The sequence below is a fragment of the Petaurus breviceps genome, unplaced genomic scaffold (genome assembly GCF_028583685.1).
Source record: "Petaurus breviceps papuanus isolate PSGF00001 unplaced genomic scaffold, PetGlider_PUasm1.0 90692, whole genome shotgun sequence".
Classification (NCBI taxonomy): Eukaryota; Metazoa; Chordata; class Mammalia; order Diprotodontia; family Petauridae; genus Petaurus; species Petaurus breviceps.
Genome location: NW_027187313.1, coordinates 4,494,597 through 4,522,467, shown reverse-complemented (window position 1 = coordinate 4,522,467; position 27,871 = coordinate 4,494,597). Strand labels below are relative to the sequence as shown.

The window sequence follows — 27,871 nt, the reverse complement described above, 5'->3', positions numbered from 1 at the left end:
TCATGTTATCTTCCCTCATTTTCTTTGTCTGTGCTCCTTGCTAAGCAAAATCTTGACATTTCTCCTCCTTTTTAAAGCATGCAAAACCTAGTGAGTTATCCTAGTAGGCCTGAGTTCTTTGTTCACAATTAAAATACCAAGGCCCATGGAAAAGATAACACATTCTGTCTTATTATTCATCTCCACCTCAATGCAAATGCATATTTCAGTCTGTAATAATCATTAAATGCAGCTTGGTGTAATGGATAGAGAGTCAGACGTGGAGTCAGGGAGACCTGAGCTCAAATCTTGTCATGACACAGACTAGCTTTCTGATTATAGGCACGTCATTGAACTTGCCTGGTACCGTAGGGAACACTCTAAGACTAAAAATTGCAGAGGATTCACCAGTCCTCATTAGCATAGTTTCCACACTGAAATTTACCTAAAAGGCTGAAAGCACAGGCCAAAGTCAATAATAATAACAACTCACATTTGAATAGACTTTTAAGATTTGCAAAACATTTTTCATCATGACAATTCTGCAAGGTAACTAGTACAGATATTATTGTCTACAGCTGAGGAAGCTGGAGCTCTGAGACAATAAAGATCTTACTCAGAATAACATCATGGAAAAGATTTAAGTTAGGATTTGAATCCAAACCTCCTGACTTCAAGTCCAGTACCCTTTCAGTTCAGGCCTGATGCCCCTTCTGAGAACACATTATGATCAGAGGAAAAGGAATGAAGTCACTGAGTGCTTGGAGGATGTGAGGAAAAGGAAGGGATATCCATGTGTCAGGGGGCCAAAGGGCTGCAGCAGGGAGGGGGTGGAATGAACTTCACATACTTTAAAATGCTGTTTATTCATGGATCTTATCACATGATTAATCTCCTTGGAAAAGCATTCTAGTTCCAACCTGACCATTTTATAGACGAGGGCAACCAAAATCTGGGGATAAGAAATGATTTGTCCAAAGTCATCCAGGGCACTTATCATCTAAGCTAGATCTGACCATGGGTTTTCCGATTCCAAATTTGGTTTAGTCCCACTTAATGCAAAGCCTGGACACAGTATAGTACCACAAGCTGTATCTCCACTTAAAAACAAAACAAGCAAAAACCAGGGAAGCCGATTAGCCACTTTGTCACCTCATTTATGTTTTTAATCTATACCGGATTTCACAGTTGGTGAGGATAATTTCCCCTGGTGGATGGACGAGGACCAAGCACCAGTTCCCTATAGCTAGACACTGATGGGGCACTTGAGAGGGAGAGAAGAATGGCTGTTATTCATGTCAGAACTTGGCATCAAGTTCTCATGACCTTTTCATTTATTCACCAAACAGTCATTTCTGATTTGACTGGAACATAGAGGGTCAAAGGAGAGTCATAGGCAAACAGCCTAAAAAGAGAAAGCAGACATAGATTTACCTTTAAATGCTGATGTCCAGTGGAATAGCTTGTACTGTATTCCAGAGGCAATACAAAGTCACTGAAGCTTTTTGAGAGCAATGATATGGTCAAATCTATAGGCTTCAGTGGTTTTACATTGACATCTGTATAGACAGTGGATTGGAGCAGGGAGTGACTTTTTCAGGGCTATTGAAATAGTCTAGGTGAGGTATGATGATATCTGTAAGCAGGGAGAAGGAGATGCAACATGGATGTAAGAGACGTGGCAGTTTTCAAAAACAACACTCTGTGAGCCTAATTGAAGATGCCTTGGTTTTCTGGCTCTGTGTCCTGTGGACAGAATTGGCCGCTGGTTGTTTGGTGTTCTTAGTGTGTGGTAAAGAAAAAAAAATGTGGGGATGGGGGAGGGAAGATGAAGGAATGCCTGAAGGGAGATCAAAAGCATGGGAACCAGTAACACCAGACTTCTAAAAACCTAGCGTGGCAGATCTATGTGGGGTATTAAGCCACCTGCTAGGATACCTCCCTGGGATTTGCATGCTTTAAGGAGGAGGAGGAGGAACGCCAAGACTCTGCTCAGTGAGAAGCCAAGACCAAGGAAATGAGGCCGGAGAACATGGTGTGAAACAGATGCACCAGATCCACAGATGAGAGGATAAGATACACAGACAAGCATCCCACAGATAAAGGGAATGTCAACAAGACACTTGCACAGAGAATAGGTTCCATATGGATGAAATCGAGCTGGGATGTGCTGAATGACTAATGGAGAACAGAACAGCAGGGCTTGTAACCCAGACTGGCGTGACAGGTGAGGGTGAGAATCAGAGTAAATAGCTGCGTAAATCAGAGCTGGTCCATAGATATAAGAACTTTAAATAAGTAGACTATAGCTAAAAGAAAGTAGGCTTTGGGCAAGTGGATACATTCAAAAGATTTTTTAAAAATATGTCTCTGCTACTCCATTTAGAATGATATATGTCTCTAAGTGACAGATAAAGTCTCTCTAGGGCATCAGGGTATTTAGGGAATGCTGGAGGAAAGGTAGCAGACCAACCACAATGTCAGTGAGCATAAGGTTAGCTTTTCACCTCTTTGCAAGGCAGAAAAGAATGCTTATAACATCTATTTAAGAATATGAAGATGTGATGATTGAAGCAGGAAGCATGGCACACTTGGAGAGGAGACTGGTCATGGAATCATCACTTACAAGTATTGTGACCCTGAACCTTAAAGACTCTTAACCTTGGATTTCCCATCTGCAAGTTGGGCACCTTGATACTCACTACTTTCCAGGGTTGTTGTGAGGGAAATGCTTTGTAAGGAAACTTTAAAGTAAATGTGTTAGTTTCATGGGAACTATTGTTATGACCTGTGGCCTGTGACTCACTTGTTGGGTTGCATCAATTTCTTCTAGGAAGAATGGCAAGCCATTTTTCAGTGACCATTGTTTTTTTCTCCAGAGGCAGTATGTCAGAGGGGCCAGACTACTGGACTTGGAGTCAGGAAGATCTGGGTTCATATGATAGGCAGCACAACATAATTGGTAGATGATTGATCTTTGAGCTAAGATGATGGAGGGCCAAGTTCTACTCCTGATCCATACTGTCTGGTTGACTTCTCAGTGTTCCAGGCTATTCTCTACAGTAAGTTTGAGAGAAGGTGCTAATTTGCATAGGTAGAGAGAGTTTCCTCACCTGGAATTTCCCCATACCAATAAAATCATAGTTTAGTCCATAAGTCCCTATCACTTTAGAGAAAACTATATAATGTTTCATGTGGCCAGACTTTCTTATAGAGAGAGGAGAAATTCATCTTTGATCATCATGTGTGACCAATTACCATGTCTTGTCAAATATCCCTCTCAAATAGTTCCCAATCCATCTCTTTCTTTCCATTCCCATTATAGTTCAGACCATTATCTCTTTATATGGCGGCTACTAGAGTAGGCTTCTAATTAGTCTTGATGAAAACAATCACTTCCTCCCTCAGTCCACCATGGACACTATTGCCTTACTAGTCTTTCTAAAAACAATAGTTATATCTCATCACTACCACCATTCAAAAACCTTCAGTGCCTTCTCATTGCACATAGAATATAGTTCTGATGTTTTACCCTGGCATTCAATACATTTCACAGGTTGGCTTCAACTTGCCTTGGCAGCCTGCTCTCTTTTTTAAGAGATTAAATGGGGGTGGCTAGGTGGCACAGTGAATAGAGCACTGACCCTAGAGTCAGGAGGACCTGAATTCAAACCCAGCCTCAGACACTTAACACTCACTAGCCATGTGACCTTGGGCAAGTCCCTTAACCCCAGTTACCTTGTCTTCCCCCTTCCAAAAAGGAAAAAAAAAGAGATTAAATGTAAAATTCAGATGTGATTATTTTTATCAGCAACCTGCTCTTTTACACCAATCCACCACTACAGAACATTTGATTTTGTCACTATTCCTTAAACATCCCATATTTTTTTAAATAAACTTTGTGCTAAATAATAATAAAAAAATAACCCTTGTGCTTTTGTTCATATTTTTCTCTCTGACTCTCTCCACCCTTATCCCTCCATGTCCCTCTTGCCCATCCTCTTACCTGATCAACAACCTTCCTGTCTTTCATAGCTCAAATCTCATAATCCTCTGTAAACCCTTTATGAAAAATCGCAAGCTATCTCTCCCACCCTAGAACTTCTTGTACTTCTTGCCTATGTCATCAATTTGTGTCAAAAATTTTTAAAAAGAACTTGTTAGTATTTAATGCTGTTCTAAACAGGATCATAAGATAGCCTTATCTGGAGTGCGTTCCCCATCACTAAGTAGTATTCACATATCAGATGACTCAGAGAAAGCAGAGAAAGAATTCCTGTACTAGGCAGAAGTTTGAATTGAGTGACTGGTAATGCCCCTTCCAACTAGAGATTTCTTTTTAACCTTATGATCTCTCCTACTGTCTGGATTTGTTATTTAAATGTTAGTAATAATAAGAGTGATAGCTAGTATTTTCATGGTACTTTAAAGTTTGCAAATTGCTTTACATAAGATATTTGATCTTCAAAATAATAACCCTGTAAGAAAGGTGCTTTTATCATCCCCATTTTACCAACGAGAAAACCATTGCCTGAGAGAGGCTGTTATTTTCCTCAGGGTCATACAGCTAGTGAATGTCTGAGATAAGATTTGAAATCATCGCTTCCTCATGTGAAATTTCATGCTCTAGCCATTAAGCAATCCACCTGCCATCTTGTACCGTTATTTGAATTGTCATATGTCTGTCTTATGTTCCCAGATGAATTGTGACTCTGTGAGGGCAAGATCCATGATTTTTCTCCTCCATAGCCTTCTAGAGCACCAGTATGTTGTTTATAGTAGATATTGATTAGTAAGACATGATTTGATAGCTTTCAATTTCATAGGGTGCCACTCTCATGACCTTATTCAATGATCATTCTTCAGCACCTCATGGTTAGAGTTTCAGAATCAAGCACGTCTTGAGGAATGTGGACATATGGCATAAGAGAAAGATACCCACCCAAACCTAGTATTTTAGGAATAAGGTTGTAGGTTCTCAGCTAGAAGGGACCTCAGGGGGCGGCTAGGTGGCTCAGTGAATAGAGCACTAGCCCTGAAGTCAGGAGGAGCTGAGTTCAAATCCGGCCTCAGACACTTAACACTTACTAGCCATGTGACCTTGGGCAAGTTGCTTAACCCCAAATGCCCTCCAAAAGGCAAAAAAATAAAATAATAAAATGAAAATAAAAAACAGAAGGGACCTCAGAAGTTATCTAATCCAGGAATAGCTACATGGTGCAATGGATAGAGCACCAGCCTTGGAATCAGGAGAACCTGAGTTCAAATATGACTCTGACACTTACTAGATGTGTGTGACCCTGGGCAGGCCATTTAGCCCTGATGGCCTCACCAAAAAATAAATGTAAAAAGTTATCTAATCCACCTGCCTCATTTTTAAGATGAGACCAGTTAGTCAAGTATTTACTAAGCAATTCCTATGTTCTATCTAGGCACTATGCTAAACACTTTATAAAGAAAAATTAAATATACTTTCCCTGCCTTCAAGGAGCTTACATTCTAATGAGAAAATTGGAAAATTATACCTTGTATGATCTTTGAAAGACCCCAACAAACAACCCCCCCCCCAAGCTTATGAATGTTAGAGAATTACTTTCCACACTATGAAGGGGGAAAAGGTTTTTTAGAGATCACATTCATTTTATCAGTGAGGAAACTGAGGCTGAGGTAGTGGGCACTATTTGTTCCATGTCAAACAGCTAGTGAATGGCAGAGACTGAATTTGAACCCAGAACCTCTGACTCTTGGTCCAATACTCTTTCTCCTCACCACCCCAGTAATACTTATACCCATTAAAGGACATTGAAGTAGAGGGCTAGAAATTGTTTGGTGGCAGCACACCCATTGCCCTCTCTATCTGCACTGAGCAATGTTTCTGACTGCCAAGGGAGGAAGGGAATGAGAGAGGGAGAAAAAAAAATAAGACACTCAGCAAATAGTGGGAAGGCCAAGAAAAATATTTAATCCAAACAATGAATATTGTCGTTTCCTCCCACAGTCTGCATTCTCAGTCATCTTCCACAGGCAGGCAGGAAGAGCCAAGAAATGCCAGCCGGCCGAGCTGCCTGGCCTGTAGGGAGGAGAGGAGGCAAAGGGGAGGGTCACACGTGTTGAGGGCTTCCATGTAATATAACTATCGCCATTTCTGGCATGACTTGTTATCCTCTAAACTAAAATCAAACCAAAAGACTCAGAAGAGGATGGAAAGAAATAATAGGAAGCATAAAAGGGAGCAAAATAGCTGGCCCTCTTCTCTCTTTCCTAGGCCTAATTCAGCTTAGTTCCATTCATTGAATATGAAATGTGCAGTTTCTTTCAGAAATCTTTCATCTCATCCACAGCTGGACCCAAGGTGTCATGGCTTGGGACCACCCTCGCCTTGTCAGGCATGGGCCTCCAGCACAGTAGCCAATGGAGGGTCAAGCAAGCTCAGCAGTTGCCTCTATGGGGCACTATGCAGTGAAAGGAGTACCAGAAACATTACCCCAACCCCAAACCACCTACTCCACTTCCTCACCATGAGTGAGGAATTTCTTTGTGCCCAGAAGACTTCTCAATTAAATCCCTAGGAGGGATAATATCTAAGCCACTATCAACTCATCTTTGGGGACAATAAGAGAACCTAAAAACAAAGGCTTATGGCATCTTAGATCTAGAGCTGGAAGAAGTCACCTATTCCAAGCCTGCTCACTTTAGAGTAAAGAAAACTGAGTCACAGGGAGATTAAGCAACTTGCCCAGAGTCTTTGAATATAGACCTGTCTTATTCCTGAGCAAATGGTATTTCTCTTACACCAGGCTGCCTCACCCTCAAGGGGAGGATACTGAATCAAACCTGGTCAACTTCATAATTTTGGGGTCATGCTTGGAAAAGACCCACAGCTTTCTACTTTGCCCAGGATTCTCCAATGCCAGCTTCTTCTCTTCTTCCTCCTCCTCTTCCTCTTCCTCCTCTTCCTTCTTTTTCCCCCTCCTGATTTTTTTCACCAAGACCAAGCTGATTCTCCTCCATTCTTGCATCAAAGATACACATGTCTATGTCCACAGAGTTCTGTCTGTTAATGGAGTGTGCTTTTTTATATCTAGAGGACCTGACACTGATCCATCATAGATCACAGCCTATCAGTCAGAAGGTTATTTGGAGGTCATCTGGTCCAACACATAACTGAACAGGAATGACTCAGCAACAAAATTTGCAAGGAACTATTCTAGGTGCTAGGGATATAAAGGTTCAAATATGACACACAGTCTCTGCTGAGAGTGCTAACATTCTATTAGATTCTTTTGTTCCTAATTCTGCCCACTGGGGCAAAAAATAAACATGCCTCACACCTTTTCCATGTGACAACCTTTCAAGTTCATACAAATATCTATTATGTCTGACCCACTTGACTCTCAGGTCTTTTCTTCTCCCTCACATAGCCTTGGTTCCTTTAAATGACCTCTTGTCCAGGGGTTGTACAGTAGCACATAGTTACTCTTTAGTTCAGTACCAGAGCTGTAGAAAGCAGTGGGGTTTGATTCAATTCAATGCCGATTTATTAAGTACTTTTTATGTGCCAGTCATCATGCAGGGTATAGAGGATAAGAAAATAAAATAATACTTTCCCTTAATAATATATTCTACAGTACCAAGATTACCTGATTGTCTTATTAGTTAGCTCACATCTCAGCAGGTGATCTGTTAGGATAAAGATTGCTGAGGCCACACTTCAATCCCAAATCAAGGTTCTAGTTCTCCTCCACAACTAGGTGCCTATGCTTTAATATGTGTTAAGGGCTAGGTCACTCGGCAAATAGAATGCTAGGCTTGGAGCCAGGAAGATTCTTCTTCCTGAGTTAAAATCTGGCTTCAGACACTTACTTCCTAGCTGTATGACCTTGGGCAAGTCACTTAATCCTGTTTTCTTCAGTTTCCCTATCTGTCAGATGAGCTGGAGAAGAAAATTATCTTTGCTAAAAAAAATTATCCATTTTTTTTGCTAAAAAAACTCCAAACTGGGTTGTGAAGAGTTGGATGTGACTGAAATGACTAAGAACAAAGGACTTTCAATAAGGGCCTCATTGTCCTGCTGTTGAGCATCAGTTGGAACTGGGAGGGAGATCATCATGCATGCAGTGAGACCTCAAGAGGGGCCTGAAGGAAAAATGATGTATCACCACTATTTAGAACACACAGGTTTCTTAAGGGGTGGCCAGAAATTTAAAAATATAATTAATGAATTCAAATTTAAAACTATAGTTAGAGCCCTAACTAGATTAAACTGTAAGTTGAGGATATTCATGGGGGGAAGAGAACAGGGTAGTTTAGAGCACAGTCCAGCTTGAGGGAAGGAGGGGCATGTTCTGTATATAGCACAAAGTACACCCTAAGCTTTGGAGGATGTAGCAGTTTGGAGAACAATCCCACCATAAGTACAGTATTGTTGGAAGAGGCAGTCTATCTCCAGAGAGTCACTCTGGAACACCACAGGGCAAGGAGAAGGGTACATCCCTGTGCTAATCACAACTCTTCCTCCTACCTGTATCACTAGATAGGTGGGAGACTGAGGCTAGAGGATGACTCTGGCTCAAGTTTGGAGTTGCAGTGTGCCATGTTGGTCAGCAGACTACACAGAGTTTGGAATATGATGAGTACCCTAAGAATAGAGGATACCCAGACTTCCCAAGGAGGGAAGAAAGGGTTTAGATTAGAAACAAAGCCATATGCACATCATAAGCATGCCTAGAGGATGTGCCAGATGTCCTGGCCACATTGCCTGTTGTTTCCCCTGAGCTGAAGACAAAGACCAATTGTAATTTCCAAATAGAGTATGCCCTATGATGAACATAGGGTTACATGAGGGGCAGCACGGCATAGTGAATAGAGTTTTGGGTTCAGAATCAGGAAGATCTGCATTTAAATTCAAATGACTCTTTGACCCAGGGTAAGTCACTTAACTTCTTCTCAATGCCCTCAAGAAACTCACTTATATAGAGTAGGTACCAACCTGTCTTGGTGGAGGGTTTCCTCATTGAGAGTTCCAGTACAAAAGGAAAAAAAAGTATATATATACATATGCATGCATGTATATATACATATACATATATGTATAATATGCATTCTGGAAAAATTCTTCAGGCCAGTTACCTCACTTGTCACCATAAAAACACACACACAGATTAGAATTAATGAGAAAAATGACATCCCCTTGAATGACACTAATGAGGTATTATCACATGTAAATTATTAATTCATGTCAGAAACAAAAGTATAATCATTGTCACTTCATAGACAGCAGTGCTACAAAAGTGTAGCTCACAGACCACCTAGAGAGCCTTGGGGGGACTCCTGATGATCTTCATAAAACATGGTGAAAACTGCTGCCATATGGCCCTTTTAGGAGGATGGAGGCTCCATTATGAAATCAGACAGTAGGTTTTTATGTTTCCCAAAGTGTTGAGAGTCACTGGATCACAGGCCCAAAGCAATTATTTAGTGCTTCAAGGTCTTAAAAAGCATTTTCTTTCCAGACATCTCTCATTTAAGTCCAATCCAAATGCATGTCATGGCATCACCCCTCTGATGTCATGGTCCTTTTCAAGAATGAAAGACAAACAAACAAACCATGAGGTAAGTAGCATTCAGGCGTGATTATGAAATTGTGGGGTAGGGGATGAATGCCAGACCTAGGGTTGTATGGCCTGTGTTCTAATACCGATCCCTGACCCTTGTACCTGGTAAAGTCCTTTAACCTCTGAGATACTCAGTTTCCTCATCTGTCAAATGGAGAAAATTATTTCTAGTATTTACTTCATAGGGTTTTTTGTTTTGTTTTCTTTTGGTGAGGTTCAGATGGGCAGCAAGATGGTACAGTGAATAGAGCACTGAGCCTGGGATCAAGAAGATGTGAGTTCAAATTTGGCTTCAAATACTGACTAGCTATGTGATCCTGAGAAAGTCACTTAACCACTGTTTACCTCAGTTTCCCTATCTGCAAAATGGGGATAATAATAGTACTTACCTCCCAGGGTTGTTGTGAGGATCAAATAGGATAATAATTGTGAACCATTTAGCACAATGCCTAGCACATAGTAACTGCTATAAATGTTACCTATGATGATGATGAAATTGAGCATAAAGTGCTTTACAAACTTTAAAATGCCATACAAATGTCACTGCTTGCTAGTTATTGTCTTCCTTATCATTGTTAACCAGCAATGGCACTCTTCCCAAATTCCTTTGATATGGCTCCTATTTGAGAAATGTCCATGGAAGGGGAGACTGAATCTGTGTCAATTATGCCAGAATGTGGCCACCTGTGGAGTGGCAGGACTGCTGTGTATGGATCTTTAGGATTTTATTCCCTTTTGGTTGTTCAAGCTTCTGGTTAAGATTTTTCTCATTCGCCCTTTAAAAGGTAGGGATTTGGTTTGTGAATGTACCTGTGTGATTTTTGTGCTTGTGGGAATGCCCCATGTAAGAACTCCCTCCATCCTTGCTGACTACAATCCATCTTTAAGTTATAGACTTAGAGAGCTGCCCAAGGTTTGGACAGGGGTGGAAGGGCTTGCCTGTGCCTTCATAACTAGTAAATGTCAGAGTTAGGATCAGAACCTAGATCTTCCAGAATCCAAATCCAAAGCACTTTATGTACTAAAGCTTAATGTGAACATACAAATCTGAGATAAGAACTCAGGAACGGAGTTTCCACGTTGATATTCCAACTGCTGCACACCTGTTCAATATGACTAGCTCTGGCAGAGTCTTGCCAATTTTTAACATGTTATCAGCAAACCCTGGACAGCCAGAGGATAGCATGTACTTTGTCCCTGGACAGGCTAATATGGGTGGGCTGCTGACATTTTCTGCTTGAGTTTCTGTGCTAGGTGTTAGAGCGTCAGCTGCATAGATGTGTGGATGAGTGGGAGAATCCATGGGTTGCCGTGAGTCTTTATTAGGAACAAAATGAAAGGGGCTGTTGAAAGGTTATTCTTGGCTGCAACACAAGTCACAAGTCTCTTCATCTTCCTTTTTTCCTATGCAACTGTGTTGGGAGAAGGTGTTTGTGATATTTTGGAATTTGTCAGATGCTAAGATAACCCAAATTACCCCCCACTGTTTTGAGGAGAGCCACCCCCCCCCTCATTTCCCCCAGGCTCATTCAAGGCACTTTATTGCCCTGTTTCTTGGAGGCAAAATCTTATAGTGGAAAGAACTCGGAGAACTCAAATCTCTACTCTCCTTACAATATGTGTTATATGTGTGCAAGTCACTTTAACCTCCCTCGACCTCAGTTTCCCCATCTGTAAAATGATTCAGATTGGACTTTATGATCTCCAAAGTTCCTTAGAACTCTGCATTCATTCTCTGAGCCCTTAAGTTCTGGCTTTTGTACACCCAGCTTCCTTAACTCCAAGACTTTAAAAAAAAATTATTCTGAACTTTATAAACATCAATAAATATCAACATTTCCATATATTCAACAGGGAAAATAAAGAAAATCATACATGAAACCATGAATATATGTTACATATAACTTACATTTTAAGAAGAATATATTAGATTTACCATATTCGTTTCAAAGTTGTCTTGCTTATCTGTCTCACTTTGTTCTTTTTTTGTACATTTTTCAAAATGTTCCTTTGATCTTTTCATTCTTTTCTGGGCATTGCTAATATTAATATTCCCTCACCTCTCAAACCCCTTCTCCTCCTCATTTAAAAAAATAGAGCAAATAATTTGTAACAAAAAGCATAGTCAAGCAAAACAAATCAATATCTCAACCACATTATGTATATAAATATACACACTTATTATACACATATATACATTTTATATGTATGTATGCATATACACATATATATACATATACACACGCACATATATAATATATATGTATATATATGTATATACACACACACATATCCATAACATATACAGAGAAAAAGCAGGGGTGAGGGAGAGGGAGAGAGAGAAGGAGGAGAGTGTCTTTCATCCCATCCCATCTCTCCTCTCTGTCAGGAATTGGTCCTCTGGAGTTGTAGATGAATATTGCATTAATCAGATTTCTTGAGTCTTTTAATGGTGTTTTTTTTTCTTTTTGGAGGGGGGAAGGTAGGGCAATTGGGCTTAAGTGACTTGCCCAAGTTCACATGGCTAGTAAGTGTGTCAGGTGTCTGAGGCCGGATTTGAACTCAGGACCTCCTGTCTCTAGGGCACTGTGCCACCTAGCTGCCCCTAAAGGTGTTTTTCTCCACAGTACTATAGTTATCACATAAATTGGTCTAGTTCTGCTCATTTCACTGTTCATCAGGTCATATAAGCCTTCTCAGGTTTCCCCCTAAACCATCTATTTCATTATTTCTTATGAAACAATAATGTTTCTTTAAATTCATAACAGCATAATTTTGTTACCAGTCAGTGAAAATGCATTTCTTAAACTATGATGTGACTGGTACTAGGCTAAATGTTGGGGGAGGGGTACAAAGGAAGGCAAAAATAGTTCTTGCCCACAGGAAGTTCATGTTCTAATGGGAGAGACAACATGGACATAACTAGGCACATACAAGATATAGATTGGATAAATTGGAGATAATCTCAGAGGGAAGGCACTCATGATGTGGGAAAGGGGGCAGAGAGATAAAGATCTGCAGAAGGTGAGCTTTAAGAGGAGTCTTGAGGAGCCAGGGAAACCAGGAAGCCAAGGTGAGGAGGGAGAACATTTTAAACATAGGGGACAGTCAGTGAAAGGGAAGGAAATGGAATGTCATTTGTGATGAACAGCAAGTCAGCCAATATGGCTACATCTTGGAGTGTATAGAGGATATAAAGTGTGAGAAGACTGGAAATATAGGAAGGGGTCATGTTGTTAAAGGCTTTAAATGCAAAACTGAGAATTTTATATTCATTACTGGAGGTAATAGGGAGCTGCTGGACTATATGTAGTAGATAAGTGATACAGGCAGTCCTATGCTTTTAGATACATTTCTTTATCAGCTTAGTGAAAGATGAATTAGAGTGGGAAGAGACTCAAGGTAGGCCAAAAAAAAGAAGGCCATTGCAATAATCCTCATGTGAGGTGACCAAGGCTTGAACCAGGAGGTAGCTATGTGAGTGGAGATAAGGGAACCTACGTGAAATATATTAAGGTAGGAAGATGAGATCTGACAACAGACTGGATACATGGGGTGAGTTTGAGTAAGGAATTGATGATGATATCTAGTTTGTGGAGCTTGGTGCCTTCTGTAAAGCCAAGCATGAGCAGCTCTCCAGAGGACTGCTGCTGTGAATAGTTTTAATGTTCTGATCACATAGTATAGTAAATTTTTATTTATTTTTCAGCATATTTATTCAGCAGTAAACTAAAGCAAAACATTCACAGAAACCAAAGTACAGCATTCACAATGATATAATATAACAACTTATCACTAAAGTGGCCACATAGTTTTAAAGAAAAGATATCATTCAGCAAATCTTTAACTCCATCATCCTTAAGGAGAAATCCTCCTTAAGGGATACAAAGTACAAAGGTCTCCCATCCCTAAGTCATAGTAAATCATGATCTTGTCAGCCAGCACTAAGTACCCAAGGAAAAGTCCTTTCATCTTGACTCAGGGCTGGTTCCCAAATTCCATGGTTCCTCTTCCATGTTCCCAGCTCTTGTCCGAATTCACACAACCATCACCTGGACTCACAGGTGGGCAATTCCCAACTCCTTGTCCAGCTCTTCATCCAGCTTCTTGTCCAGCTCTTTATCCAGTTCCCATTCTATATTGAAACTCACAATGACCAGTCTACCTCAGGCCCTTCAAAATTTCTGTTTCTGGGAAAAGAAAACTTAATGGAGCCACAACAACATTCATGCAAATTGCCAGCACCATCATCAATTCACTTTCTGCCTGTGAAATCAACACAGACCCACAAACAAGATCTGAGAAATCAACACAAATCATCAGTATAGTCCCCCTATCTGACAAAGTAACACAAACAGGGAATGTTAAAGCTTTGCATGCCCACAAAGTAGGGGGAGACATGTGTGGAAGTGGAAAGTTGGACTTGTTTTTGACTTAATTTCTCTTTTTTTTACATTAGTTTATTCTCAGCATTGGCCATCAAGATGAATTGCTCCTTGCTGTTACATTACTTGATTCTTTTCATACTGGTAAAAATGATAGGCTCCATTTGACTTGCTGTTTAAAATATCTCCTCCTTTCCACCATCCATTTGTGCTCCTGTGTTTACAGTGTTTAAAAGGCCATGCCTTGATGGTGAATCAAACTTTGGGCTTTTGAAACTTAAACAGATTATTTACCTAGAGTAGGAAAGGACCTTGGTCATTTTCACTTTGGAACTGGTCTAAACTATAAGAAGGTAGAGATAATAGAAGAAATTGGTCCTTTTTTCCTCCTCTATTCTACTCCTTCCTAGGTAAACTGAAGATTACTTGAAGGGAAGCAAGAGAAAGCATTATATCCTTCCAGTATAAAAAGACCCAAGTGGCCTGGGTCAGTCTTGGGTGGCCTCAATGTGGTTGAATTCCAACATTATAATTCCAACATTGTTCCCCAAGTTTTTTTTTTCCTTCTCATCAGAAAACCAGTATTTAAATCCTACTTCTGAGGTATGTTTTCTGTGTGACCTTGAGCAAAATCTTCCTGGCTCTTAATTTCTGGATTTGCAAAATGAGGGGATTGGACAAGATGGCTTCTCAGGTCCCTCCCAGATCTATGAATCTCTGATCCTCTAGAAGGTGGCATTGGAGAGGGAAGCAGTTTTCTCATTCTGAAGGTCTAGTTATAGCTTCCTCCTGGCTTTCATTGGATCAATGACCTCTTCCAATAGGACAGCTTAACTCTTGGAGATAGGAGGGGAGATCTAGGATTTGTTTTAAGAGGGGAAGAGTAGTTCCCCAATGCATCTGGATCAGCAGGCATCACGTAGTAGCTGGCAGTACTAGTGGTGGATGGGAGAGGAAACAAGATGAGGATTATTCCTTTGAGACTTGCTTAGAGCTTAGAGCAGTGCCCTACCTATCTCTTTTACCATTTCCTCCCCCTCCAGTCCCATACCACTACCACCTTCCCTGTTTAAATCACTTTCCTTCCATCTCAACAGATCTCCTATTCTTGGATTTCCTTCCTTGATGTGTATTGAAAATAGTTTGCTGGCCTTGTGGGCTCAATATTGGATGTATCACTGATGGAACTAGCAGCTTCTTCATGCCTTTTCATTATTCTTCCTTATAGTTTTTATCCATTGTGCTAAGCATCTTCCTCTGGTTTTTTTTAATACCTTAGAGATAGTACTGTAGTGCTGAAACTCTGTCTCTGACCCACTTCCCTTTCATAAGATCTGAGATCAAAGTATCATCAAAATGTGTGGGATACGGGGACCCCAAGAATCCCCTACCCAAAAAGAAATTAAAAGTCAGAGGTATCTTGAGGAAAGAACAGGAAGTTTTATTCAGTTCTTTCTAGAAGAGGGCATCCCTTCCACCAATATGAACCAGCATAATGAGGTGTGTTACAGAAGATGGAACAAGAATTTATACCCTAATGAAGTCAAGCCCCCTTCCACCACTGTCCCTTCTCCCATTGACTGGGATGTGGGCTTACAATCTGAGTGCAAAATCTCCTCCAATGATAAGGAACAAGGAAATAGGGGATAGCCAATCCAAATGTACCTATCCTTATTTGGCAAATGCCAAAATGAAGAAGGGGGAAGGGCTGTAAGAGATTCCTAAAATTCCTGAAGGGCTTAAGGCTGATTGACAGCAAGGGAAGGGGGGAAGGGACCTAGGTTGTGTAATTTCTTAGGAAACCCAGGACTTAGGTCTGTCCAGTCTTACAAAAGTCTGTCTCTGGTTTTGAGACAGTTCTCCTCCCTTTTCCTCATTCTGAGGAGTCTTCACAAAGGGTGCAGAGAAAGAGAGAGAGAGAGAGACAGAGAGAGACAGAGAGACAGAGACAGAGAGAGTGAGAGAGTGAGAGAGTATACCCCACTCAAATGTAAAGCTGCAAATGATCTTAGAAGCCATCTAGTCTACCCCTAATTTTACAGAGGAGACAGCTAGGTGGAATCAAGGGGACCTGAGTTTGAATCTCCTACATTTATTAGCTTGCATTTCTCCCTTAAGGTTATAGGTTATACCCTTGTAATGTTAATAGGATTTAAGATATTCCCATCCCATTAATAGGCCTCACCTGGAGCCAATTAAGGGAAGCTTCTTAGACCAGGCTTGCTTGTAGGAAGACTTTCACAACTTTTGCTAATTTCTAATTAGGCACTGAGTCAGGAGGGCTGTGATGCCTTTTGGCTCTGAGAAGTACATATATACTCTGAGTTGATATTTTGCTTTGGGGGCTCACTCATGAGAATTCCTGGTGGAGATTCTGAGTGACCTATGTTCAGAGTTCCTGAGTGTTCAGATGTAAAGGCTCTCTTGATCTAGGGATGTATGTAAAGTGTATAGTCGATTCCGGCAGTCAGAGCCCTGTCTGTTGTATTTTTCTGAAGTTCAGGGTGCTGACTTTTCTCCTGAACTAGTGAATATAATTAAAAAAAAGATTGTTGACTCCTTAAGCAGCTATCTTTTCTAGTAAAGCAGATCTAAGAACCTGTGCTAGCTGCCATCCTGGGTGTGCCAATGTGGTTGCTGCTACAATCCTGATGGGGGAGGATGTTTTTTCTGTAATCCTGTAAACCATTTTATCTATTTCAGACTCAGCTTACTCTTCTGTAAAATGGGGATAAAGATAGCACCTATATCACAGAATTGTTTTGAGTATCAACTGCAATAACATGTAAATAATATATGTAAAGTGATTTGCAAACCAAAAGTTGTATATAAATTTAGATACTATTATTATATTGATACTCATAGATGTCAAGTAATTTGTCAAATGTCATATACTTAGAAATTAGCAGAGTTGGAATTCAAATCTGAATCCGGGTCTTCTGCCTTTAAATTCTTCTTTCTTTACATATGCCTCACTTTTATTTCCAGTCTCACTTCAAGCTTGGTCCAAATTCATATGTGTAGGTCATCACTAGCAATACAAAAATTCAGCCTACCTCCCCTTCTCCTCAATCCCCCTCCCCGACTTAGAGTTTTTCTATCACCCTTTAGATTACTAGTAATTTTGGTTCCTCCAAGGTTGGTGTGCTTTGCTGACAATCACCTCAGGTTACCAGGATAATATTAACATCAAGGAGATAGACCTTTGTATCTGGGAGCAATTTGGAACTGTTGAAAGACCTAATTATAACATCTAGTTTTTATATTTCAGCTTCAGAGACCACATACTTTTCTAGCCAGTAATGGAGCTCTGAAGGACAGGACCTAGATTTAAGTCTTGTGGAATAAATGCCTTGACTAAACCAGAAAAAAAAAAAACTGAATTTGCTCTTGAACAGCTATGTAGCCTGATGCATTAGGAGAGGCTCAATACATGCCTTTTATTAACACTGAATGGTGGCTTAAGGATAAAGAGAGTTTCAGGGGCATGAAGGCTGTAGTTTTCCCACTCTCATAGTGGAACATCTCAGCTCCTACCTCCAGCTTTGCAGGGCCTGTCCCTTAACTACTGGCAGTGGAAGTGCCCAGTTTAACAAAGGATGTGTGTGGTCACTTAAATTCATACCCCCTCTAGGAGTATTTTCCCCAAACCCGCAACATCTCATGTGGAGAAGCCAACCAAGTTAGGGCAGGCTACCCCCATGTATACACATTCCTCTGAGCTCCAGGGTCCAGGCACGGAGGAACAGGCTGATTCTCTTTCTAATTTTCTCTCTGATGATGGAAATGAGATACAGAAGCAACTCAGCCACCTGGCTTCAGGCTCCCTCTGCCTAAAAGCAGCTGTTCTCTTCTTTCAGACACGCACAACTGTGGCTGAGGCCTCAATGCCCAGCTCCAGTGTTACTTCCTTCTGCATGCTTAAACTTCAGGGCAATCAAGGGGTCAAACTAAATGCTAAGTCCTTTGACCTTCAGTGACTTTTTCAGATTAGTTTTTAGTTCATTTCTGAGACACTAGAAAAAAGCCACAAGGAAGGGGATGACTTTGTTCCCCTTTACAATTCAGGTTTTTAAAATTTATTTTTAGTTTTCAACATTGATTTCCATAAAATTTTGAGTTCCAAATTTTCTCCATATATCTCCCCTACCTCCCAACCCAAGATTGCAAGCAAGCCTACTGATTACCCTCTCCCCTGGTCTGCCCTCTCTTCTGTCCCACCCCTAAATTCCCCTTCCCCCATATTTTCTTCTAGGGCAAGATGGATTTCTATACCCTTTTTTGCCTGCATATCTTATTTCCTGGTTGCATGTAAAAACAATTCAATTTTGCTCATTCTTCATCATTTGATTGATTTCAGTATTCAAACTCCAGAGCTGAAACCTTTGTCAAATGCATGCCTAAGAAATGTATATTCTGCCATCAACATGAAATGTGGTAGTTGAGTTACTAAACAGCCTTAGTGTACTGTGGAGTACAAGGCCATAGATCAGTAATTGGAAGGTCTGGTGGGTTCAAATACTACCTTTGCTATGAAACACCTTCGTGAATCTGAAAGAATTCATCTTTGTAGGCCTCAGTTTCCTTATTTGTAAATGAGGGGGTTGGACTGATCTCTAAACTTCTTATCTCATAATTTCATGATAACATGAAAGAAAGCAAGGACTGGGTCATCAAGTAATGCAGGACCAGGATGAGTGGGTGGAGAGGTTGGTCTAGATAACCCCTACATTTCCTTTCCCAGTCTAAGTATAATCTTAAGTGAGTCTGGATTTTGCATTCCAAAGAGGGTCACCAGAAGGCTCAAACAGGTTGAGTGATAAAAACTTGTGAACTCTTCCAACTCATGGGGTTAGGAAAATAGTAAGTAAGTCAAAGCTCATTGATCAGAGAAGCAGAATGTTGTTCAGCATACATAGACACACATGCATATGAACATGCATACATGTGGACATATATATTTATATATGTATTTATATTTTTACACACTTTTTCCAGCTGCTACAAAAACTTCATTGGGTGCCTGCACCACAGCTGCCTTGGGGGAAAAAAAATCCTCCTATTTGGCCAGACAGATGCAGCCTAAACAATACAAAGAAACAGATGTGACTGTGATTAGTCATCCAAAGGACTGATTGACTTCGAAGTTTTGTTGGGAGGTGACTTAGGGAAGGCAGAAGAAAACAGTAATCAGGCATTAGGCATGAATCAACTTTTTGATTAGATTAGCACCTTCTCCAGGCCTCCAACACTTCATAATAAGAGAAACAGGGTCCTATCATGTGCTTTACCTTGAGAGAATTAGTCATCTTGGTAATATAAGTTCCCTACTATGCATCTGTGACTACCCCCATGAAACTTAAGAGAAGAAGACATAAGAAAGGGAGGGAAAATGAGTGTATGTTGCAGAGGGAGGGGAAGAAGGGACACATACACATATCCAGTGGAATCTCCAGGAATTTGCAGTTTAGGTTTAGTGTATTCTCTCTCTCTCTCTCTCTCTCTCTCTCTCTCTCTCTTTTTCCTTCTGCTTCCTCCTTACCTTTCTTGGCCAAAAAAATCATGGTCCTCATAAATTTTGTTCCTTAACTTAGGAGGAAATCCATTTGAAGTAATCCATTTATTCAGTCGATCATCATATTTTTAGTCTCCACAGAGGGCTTTATTTTGTGATAGACCAGACCACAGCTTCTCATTTCCATGTCCATAGTAAAATAATTTTCCTACCCCTTCATGAACCTAGAGAAAGTGTCTGGGTCTACTCTTTCCTTCAGACATGTGATTTCTACTACTAGAAGCTCTCTTTTCTAGAGTGCTGTGGAGAGTTTTAAGAACATAGATGGCAGGATGCCCAGGGCCACCTTACAAGTATGCCCAGTATCCAGGCACATCAGCACTTTGTTTGCCATGTTTTCAGCATATCCCCTTGAAAAGGTACTTTTGTCATGGGACCACATACACAGAAAAGGTAACTATCTCTGCCCCTGGATGCCAGGAACATAGGCCAATGTTATGATATGTTATATTCCATTATGCTATGTACCTGTATGCCTCACATAAGAATCACACACTTACCAGGAGGTCACTTATTCAGCAACCTTCACTATCAGGAACACAGCTCAGAAGCAGAAGGTCAAGGAGAGGGGGAGAAAAACAGTGCTTTGAGAAGCCAAAAGAGATGTCATACACTATGGCTCGTGTACTTTCCTCATAGGAGAGCTCCTCCCTGGTCGTCACTCCGGCCTCTATCTACTCCTTTTTTAGACATGTTTCTGAGAAATGCTTTTATCTCATTTCCCACCCACAGCCTAATAGAAGCAATAAATTGGAAGGGTGGGGAGGCTGCTACACACAGTCATACTGACAGCAGCAAAAAGCCATAGCTGATAGTCTGTCAGTGAGGGAACAAACAAATACAATGATAAAGAAAAAGAAAACACAGCAATTGTAAAGGCAAAAAAAGTTTGGGGCCATTCAGCGTAGGGGCAAAAAGCAAATCCTGAAGGCTTCAATATTGTTGTGAGGTTCTGGACTTAGACTTCCCACCCACCCATCCCCCTTAAAACAAAGTAGACATGGGTTCACAGAGTTAGATTGGTTACATCTCCCCTTCAGTTTTATAGAGATATGCTATAAAGGGATGGGGTGATTCTTCTCAAATGTCTTTATCTGGAGCCCCCATTCCACCATATTCTTCTCCTATACTGTTAACCACCAGTCATTGGTGCCTTTACTCTTTTTTTTTTGTTTTTTGGTGTGTGTGGGGGAAGAAAGGGCATTTGGGGTTAAGTGACTTGCCCAAGGTCACATGGCTAGTAAGTGTGTCAAGTGTCTGAGGCCGGATTTGAACTCAGGTCCTCCTGACTCCAGGGCCGGTGCTGTATTCACTGCACCACTTAGCCACCCCAGGTGCCTTTACTTTTAACCAATTAACCTCAATTAGATTTTGCTGTGAAGATATGACAAGAACAGAAACATAAATATTTGCCCAAACACCTTAGGAAACACTCTCCCCCTAAATCACCTTGGTCTCTGGGGATAGTAGGCTCAAATTTAAAGCAGTTTCTAAATAATATTTGTCCCATTAAGTATATTTCCAAATATACTTCTGGAAAAATCCTATCTTAACCACCCCCTGGCTGGGTCAAGCAGTTCATGGGCTACTTAACTCCTTGCCATCTGGCTCCAGGCAAACTCTATCATGCACTTCTTATCCCAGCCTTCTAATGGCTTGCCAAGCTAACCCTCTGAGGCTCACAAGGCAGCCTTCACTACTTGTGAAGTGATACTCTGTCACTTAAAAACAAGGAAAAAATAGGAACAGATATAAAAATGATAGAAAGGAATAGCAGACCACATATTCTCAGATTCATGCCAGCCCCTATCTGGAGGCCCACAGCATCTTGTCCGCCATGTTCAATGCCAGCCAATCAGCAAAGAGCCAGATTAAGAGATCCACTTTGATTTTTGAATATGCCCAAGCCTCAAATCTACACCCATTTGAATGGGTTCCTCTTTACCACATAGGTAGTGAACCAGAAGCGAGTACTGAAAATGTGTATTCCAAAGTCCTCTTTGATGTATTGCAACAGTTGTCTGCTGCATGTGCTCATCAGTACTAGAATCAATCGCCAGGCTCTGCCTGCCCCCCTCTACCCTGATATAAGATGATAGAATCACAGATTTAGACCTGAACGAGACAGTAGAAGTTCAAACTCTTCATTTTACAGTGAAAGGCCCAGAGAAATGAAGGAACTTGTTAGAGTCACTGCCTAAGTAGTAAGTAGGTGGCAGAACAGGATTTGAGTTTTAGTCTTCTTACTCCAAACCATTATACTTTTCCTGTCTCACCATAGGACTGTATTAACATTGATGCTCTCAGTTATGATTTTGGATCATTTAAAAAGTTAAATTCTGCTTCCTATATTCTAATTTAGATCTCAAGAATAGGTATAATCTATTTTTTAGATTAAGATACACACCAAAATGGTTAAAAGGTAAGTTTTAGCCCCTGAAGAAGCAAGCTTCAGTTATCCAGATGGTGAATTTTTTGATGATGCCAGATATATGAGATGTTACTTTAGATGTAAAAGACTAGATGATGAAATGAATATATGTGTTTATGGTGTAAGGAAAAAGAAAACCTCCCTTAGAAGATCTGGGAAAGTTTCCTTCTGGAAGAAGAATGCTTAAATTCATTTAGACAATTTCAACAAACATTATATCCCATATCCCAAGCGTGACACCTTTCAGTTGTTGAAGACAAAAGCCCCTAGACTACATCCAGGCTTCAGAGGCTTTCAAGATTTTGGATCAATTAGTCATTTTCCCCCTCCTATTTTTTTCCATTGTAACTTTGGATACAAGCAGTCAAGTTTCCCCAGCACATGTTGCCATAGGCAACTCTGTTTGTTTAGGGTGGAGTGGTTAGTTTTGGCAGGTTGGGGGAGGAGCAATTAATTCTAATAGGTATAGAGGAAGATTAAATCCTGGTCTTTCCACGGATTTTCCCATTTCTCTGTCTTCCTCCCTCCCGTTCCCTTCCTAGAAGACCTCACAGAGGCACAGAAGTAGTCTGTAAATCATTTTAGTCCTATAGGATTATGGAGCTGGAAAGGACCTAGGAGGTCACCTAGCCACACTCCTTCCAGGCGGATCATGCTTAATGATTCCCAGATGAAAATCTGTCCTCCTGAGAAGTAGATTTCACAGCTTCTCTTGGTTACCCTTTGTATTATTTATCAGTCCTTGCTGTCAAGTTCATTTTTACAGATGTAAGAAAACCTAAAATGCTCACATCAGAGACAATATACACATATGGAAGGAAAGTGCGTTTATATTGTTTTATTTTTTAAATGGACATTCACATGGAAAAGAAATCAGGGATATATTTAGCTTTTCAACTAGTCAGGTAGAGTTGGGGAAGAAATTAAAAGATACGATGTTGAAATAGGAAAGCCTACCTCCAACCTTTTTCTCTTTTAGCATCTCCCTGGCCTCCTGTCTTTTGCCAGGTGTTCCCCTAGGCATCTTCGATTGCTTAGTTTCTAATAAATTCTTATTTGGGTGGATATAAAATAGAAATCCTCATTTTGTCATCATTCTAGGTTCTATAGAGACAGAACAGTAAGTTGCAAGTATCCAAAACACTCACACCCTGGGCTATTTGTGTCATTCCCTCATTCACCTTTGGGATGAAAAGAGGAATTGATCTTTCTTCCCATTCTCAGTTGACATTGCTGAGCAGCTACTAAATAAATGTCACATTTCACCCCAGAGGGGGCAATAACATGTCAGTGGACAGCATACTGGTGTGCAGTCTGCATAGGGTTTCAGCTACTTGGGGACCCCTTAGCATTTGAGTTGCTTTAATAAGGATGGTTAAAATTGTAATTCTCTAAAGCTTTAAACTGCAGGGTAGCTGCCAAACTGCATTTGATAGAGGGAGCTTCATCACGAGAAGTTTTCTTCCCTGGTGTCAAATTAAAAAAGAAATGGGATCACTAAATAAATATATGTTTCTGTAATATAATATACATATAAGATGAAATAAATTAATGTAATATATTTGATAGGTTATCTTTTACTAGCAGCTACTACAAGCCCTATAAATGGGTGATATTAACCCAGTTGGACATGAAGGAACTGAGGCCCAAATAAGGAAGATGAAAGTGATTTGCCCATGAGAATTCAGAATTAGAATGATCACTTGGAAGGCACCAGTGTGTTATAGAAATGTAAACATGGATTCTGAACCTGATTTCCATGAATTTATTCTTTAAAAAATTTATTATTAAAATATTTTATTACTACATTTCAATAGATTTAATTTATTTTCAATTTTTATGTTCTATATATTTTATTTTAACGTTTAAAACATTATTTAAAAACATTATTTTTTGAAGAATTCCTTAGGCTTCACCAGACTGCCAAGGGGGTCAAAGACACAAAAATGGTTAAGGATCCCTGCCCTAAGCAATTAATTTGAGAGGTTTTTAGAGGCTTTGCAGTAAAGCATCAGTTCAGGATGGAGGGAAGCCAATGTTATTGAGTAGGTGGGCTGGCTGGTAAACCCTCCAAGATGCTGTGGGCCTGTATTTCCTGCCAGGGCCTTTCCTCTTGAGATACATGGCATTGGGCCACTGAGTTATTGTTTAACCACTTGTTGCTGTTCTTATCATATGTTCCCTTTTGGGGTGAAACACTCCATTAACTCTGGTTTGGCCTGGGCCTGATTCCCATTTTGGTTCCTGCTAACTTGAAGCAGTAACAGGAGCAAATGGAAACTGTTTGGCTTGCTCCCCTGTTACCCTGTGGTTTCACCACTGTGTGCACAGGACTGCTGCACATGTGTGAACATTTCTGCCCCAGGACTGGGGTCAATAAATGCAATGACAAGCTGCTCTGGGAGAATCATCCTTTCATATTTACGGAGCTTCTCTGGAATCTCCTAATCTCTAAGTACTAGTCTTCATCTGATCCAGGGGAAGTGATGGGTGCCATCATCTTTGCTGGACTGGAGGCAGAAGAAATGACCAATAGCCCACCCCCTAAGCCTGACTGGCAGCAAGCCAGTCAGTCGTAGGAGCTACAAGCAGAACCCTAGAGTTTTAATGTAGTCCCTACTTCTGGCCTCTGGTTGAGCTGAGCCATTCTTGGCATGAGACTGCTATTGTTTAATAAAATTAGATGAAAATTCATATCCATACCCCTTGCCATCTTAGGGACCCTGTGGACAAGCTAGTCTGTAGCTACTTACAAAAATATATAGACTAGGACTAGGGGAAAGGGGCCCCTTCAGAGAATTAAAGAGGTAGGCCTGGTACCTGTGACACTGAACTTCCCTGAGATGTCATTGGTGCAGTGGTCCTGGAGCCATTAACGTAGTTCATCACCATTGGCAAATACAAACACCTCATTTTTATATAAGGTTTGGTCAGTCTTCTCTCCTGCCCCTGTTGTTGGTTTTGTTGTTGTTGTTGTTGTTAGTGGTGGTGGCGGTGGTCCTTTGTTTTCAAAAAGTACGGATGATATCGGGGTGATGTCTTGACTTGTGCTGGAATTGGATTTAAGTGAGACAGAGCCACACAAAGTTATCAGCCTCACTCTCTCTAAGGATTCTGTTTTTCTCTGTATAATCCTAAACTTGACCTGGGGGAATAAAAAAAAACAAAGAGCAATGATGAATGAGTCCTTACATTGAGGATGACTTGTTATTTTCCCCACCAGCCTTTTCAAGCAGATGGGTGGTGTGATACAATCAACAACCGAGCCTATTGTCAATATGATGGTGGAGACTGCTGTTCTTCAACCCTTTCTTCCAAGAAGGTAGGTGAACAGAGTTTGAACAAGGGGGCCCCAGGTGATAAGAGTAGATCGTTTTTTGGTTTGGCAGGACAGTTGGGATTATGTGACTTGCCCAAGGTCACATGGCTGGTAAGTGTTAAGTGTCTGAGGCCAGATTTGAACTAAGGTTCTCCTGACTTCAGGGTCAATGCTCTATTCAGCTAGCTGCCCCTAGAGTAGATCTTGCTAAAAGCACTTAGTTACTTTTGCACTGGTCTGTCAGCCAAACCAATCTGAGTTTTTGGCAGGACCTGATTTCCAGGAACAGTCTACTTATTTTCCTCAAATATTCCTCCTTTGTAGCTTGCGCGCATGCACACACACACACACACACACGCACATGCACACACGCACATGTGCGCCTCATATAATCTTGCATTAAGAAGAGCAGCTTAGACTCCAGAACTAGAGAAGTGATATTTCCACTGTATCCTGCTCTGGTCAGACCACATCTAGAGTATTGTGTTTTATTTTGGGTCCTACACTTTAGAGAGGAAACTGATAAGTTAGGAAGTGTTCTAAGGAGAACAATAAGAATGTAGGTTTCCCTTAACCATACTATATAAAGATCATATAGGAACTGGGGATGCTTGGCCTGGAGAAGAGAAGACTTGAGGAGTAGGGGACAAGACCATGATAGCTGTCTTCAGGTGTGTCAAGGGCTGCCATCGGGATGAGGCATTAACCCTTATTTTCCTGGGCTTCAGAGAGCAGAAATAGGATCAATAAATGGGTGGAATTTACAGAGATAGCGATCACAGTTTGACCCAAAGAAAAAACTTTGTAAAACTAGCATTATCCAGAAGCAAGATGGGCCACTTTTGGAATTAGTGGGTTTCCCTTCAAGCAAAGGCTAGATGTCTGTTTGTAAGGTATGCTGTCATGGGGGCTCTTGTTCAGGTATGAGTGGCATTATCAGATGGCCTCTGAAGGTGCTCCCTCCTCTGATGTTCTGTGTCTCCTTCAATGGATTTTCTTTGAACATTCAGGAGAGAGAAGGAGCCCTGGGGGAAAGGCACAATTTTAGGAGTTACAGGATTCAAGTTGAGGGTTTTTAGGATGGTTCTGTGTTCTTCTTCAGTCTTGTTTAGTCCCAGGGACAAAAGCAAGAAGCCCAATAGACAAGTCATCCACCACATCCATTCTCACTTAACACCAACTGCCCCAAACCCCCATAGAGTAAATGAGAAGAAAGATTCATTTGTTGAGAGAGCCATGAGGTGATATCTGTTTTTTTTATTAAATGACATAAGTAAATTATTCATTCAAGAGAACATTCCACAGACTATGATCTGGATGTGCTGAGAGCATTAGTATGAGAGTAATGAGGAAGGACTGGATTGAATAGGCTGTAATGGCCTTTCCAACATGATGTTGTGGAGGAGATTCTGCTCTTCCTGATCATAGGATCATGGATTTAAGGCTGGAAGGGAAGGCAGAGTCCATGTGGTGGGACAGAATAGGAGAGCAGGAAGATTTTTGGAAAATCTGCTCAGTTGCAACTGGTCAAGGAAATCTTGCTTCATTCTTTGCATGTGGGCCCACAATAAATGACATATACCGTATCAGTCTGTGCAATTTCCACATTCCTTTCAGTTAAAAAATTCTGTGAGTGTGTAGCATCTAAAACAACCAGGAGTCATCCCAGTTCCCACACTAAGTTCAGAAGGATCAATTTCCCATCACCTCCCACAAGCCCAAAGTACAAGGTTGAAACTCACCCAGATCGGTCCCTACATTGAGGCTGAAGAAGACCTTGATCAAGGAGTCCACCTGACTGCCATTCCTCCTCCTCATGCTGTGTTTCTAAGGGAATCCTGGTTGCCCAGGAGGTAACAGGCAGAGTCAGAGCAATTTGCCATTCATTTGTTCTTTCAACACCTATGAATAACCTTTCACATAAACCAGTATTTGAAATAGACCTTATTCCTCCTGATGCACCATTTAGTACACTTGGCCCCAGACACATGACTTTTAGCTGGGAGCAGTCCCCAAGCAACAGTACCCAGCAAAGTTCCCGAATCAATCCTTCTTAGGGCACTTGGATAATCATGGAGTTCACATGCTGAATAGATTTCCCTTGGTTATGGATTTGACTATGTTGGATTTGTTGGTCAAATACAATACAAGATCTGAGTGTTCTTCACATATTTCTCAGAGTAGTAGTATGCTCTATGTACCATTTCAGCAAATTATCATAGACAAATTGACAGCAAGGAAAATCTGAAGGTACAGCTGTTGGGGAAAGAGATATCTGTTGGAGGTTTAGGTATGTTCTGCACCACTTCTGAAAGGAGGGAGGCCTAGAAAGAAGGAGGTTAGTCACTGCCAAGATGGTAGAGGAATGCCAGAGAAACCCAGATCACTGAACATTTTAGTAAATCTTTAGAGCAGATAGGGCAGAAACGTTTATCTGGGAAGGAATCAAAAATGGCACAATTTTCCTATGAAACTATTAAGACTCCTAAGACTATAACAATGCTTTGACTCCTGCACTACTACTACTACTACTACTACTACTACTACTACTACTACTACTACTACTAC

The 27,871-nt window shown here is 40.8% G+C and overlaps 1 protein-coding gene across 2 annotated transcripts in view; it reads left to right on the top strand.

The window, feature by feature from the left end:
• PAPPA2 (pappalysin 2) overlaps positions 1 to 27,871 on the top strand; it is a 399,201-nt gene that overhangs the window by 364,891 nt on the left and 6,439 nt on the right. For both annotated transcript variants that reach the window (XM_069065505.1, XM_069065506.1), the window contains one exon: positions 25,208 to 25,306. In XM_069065505.1, the coding sequence (XP_068921606.1) occupies positions 25,208 to 25,306 (99 nt within the window). The remainder of the gene's footprint in view (positions 1 to 25,207; positions 25,307 to 27,871) is intronic.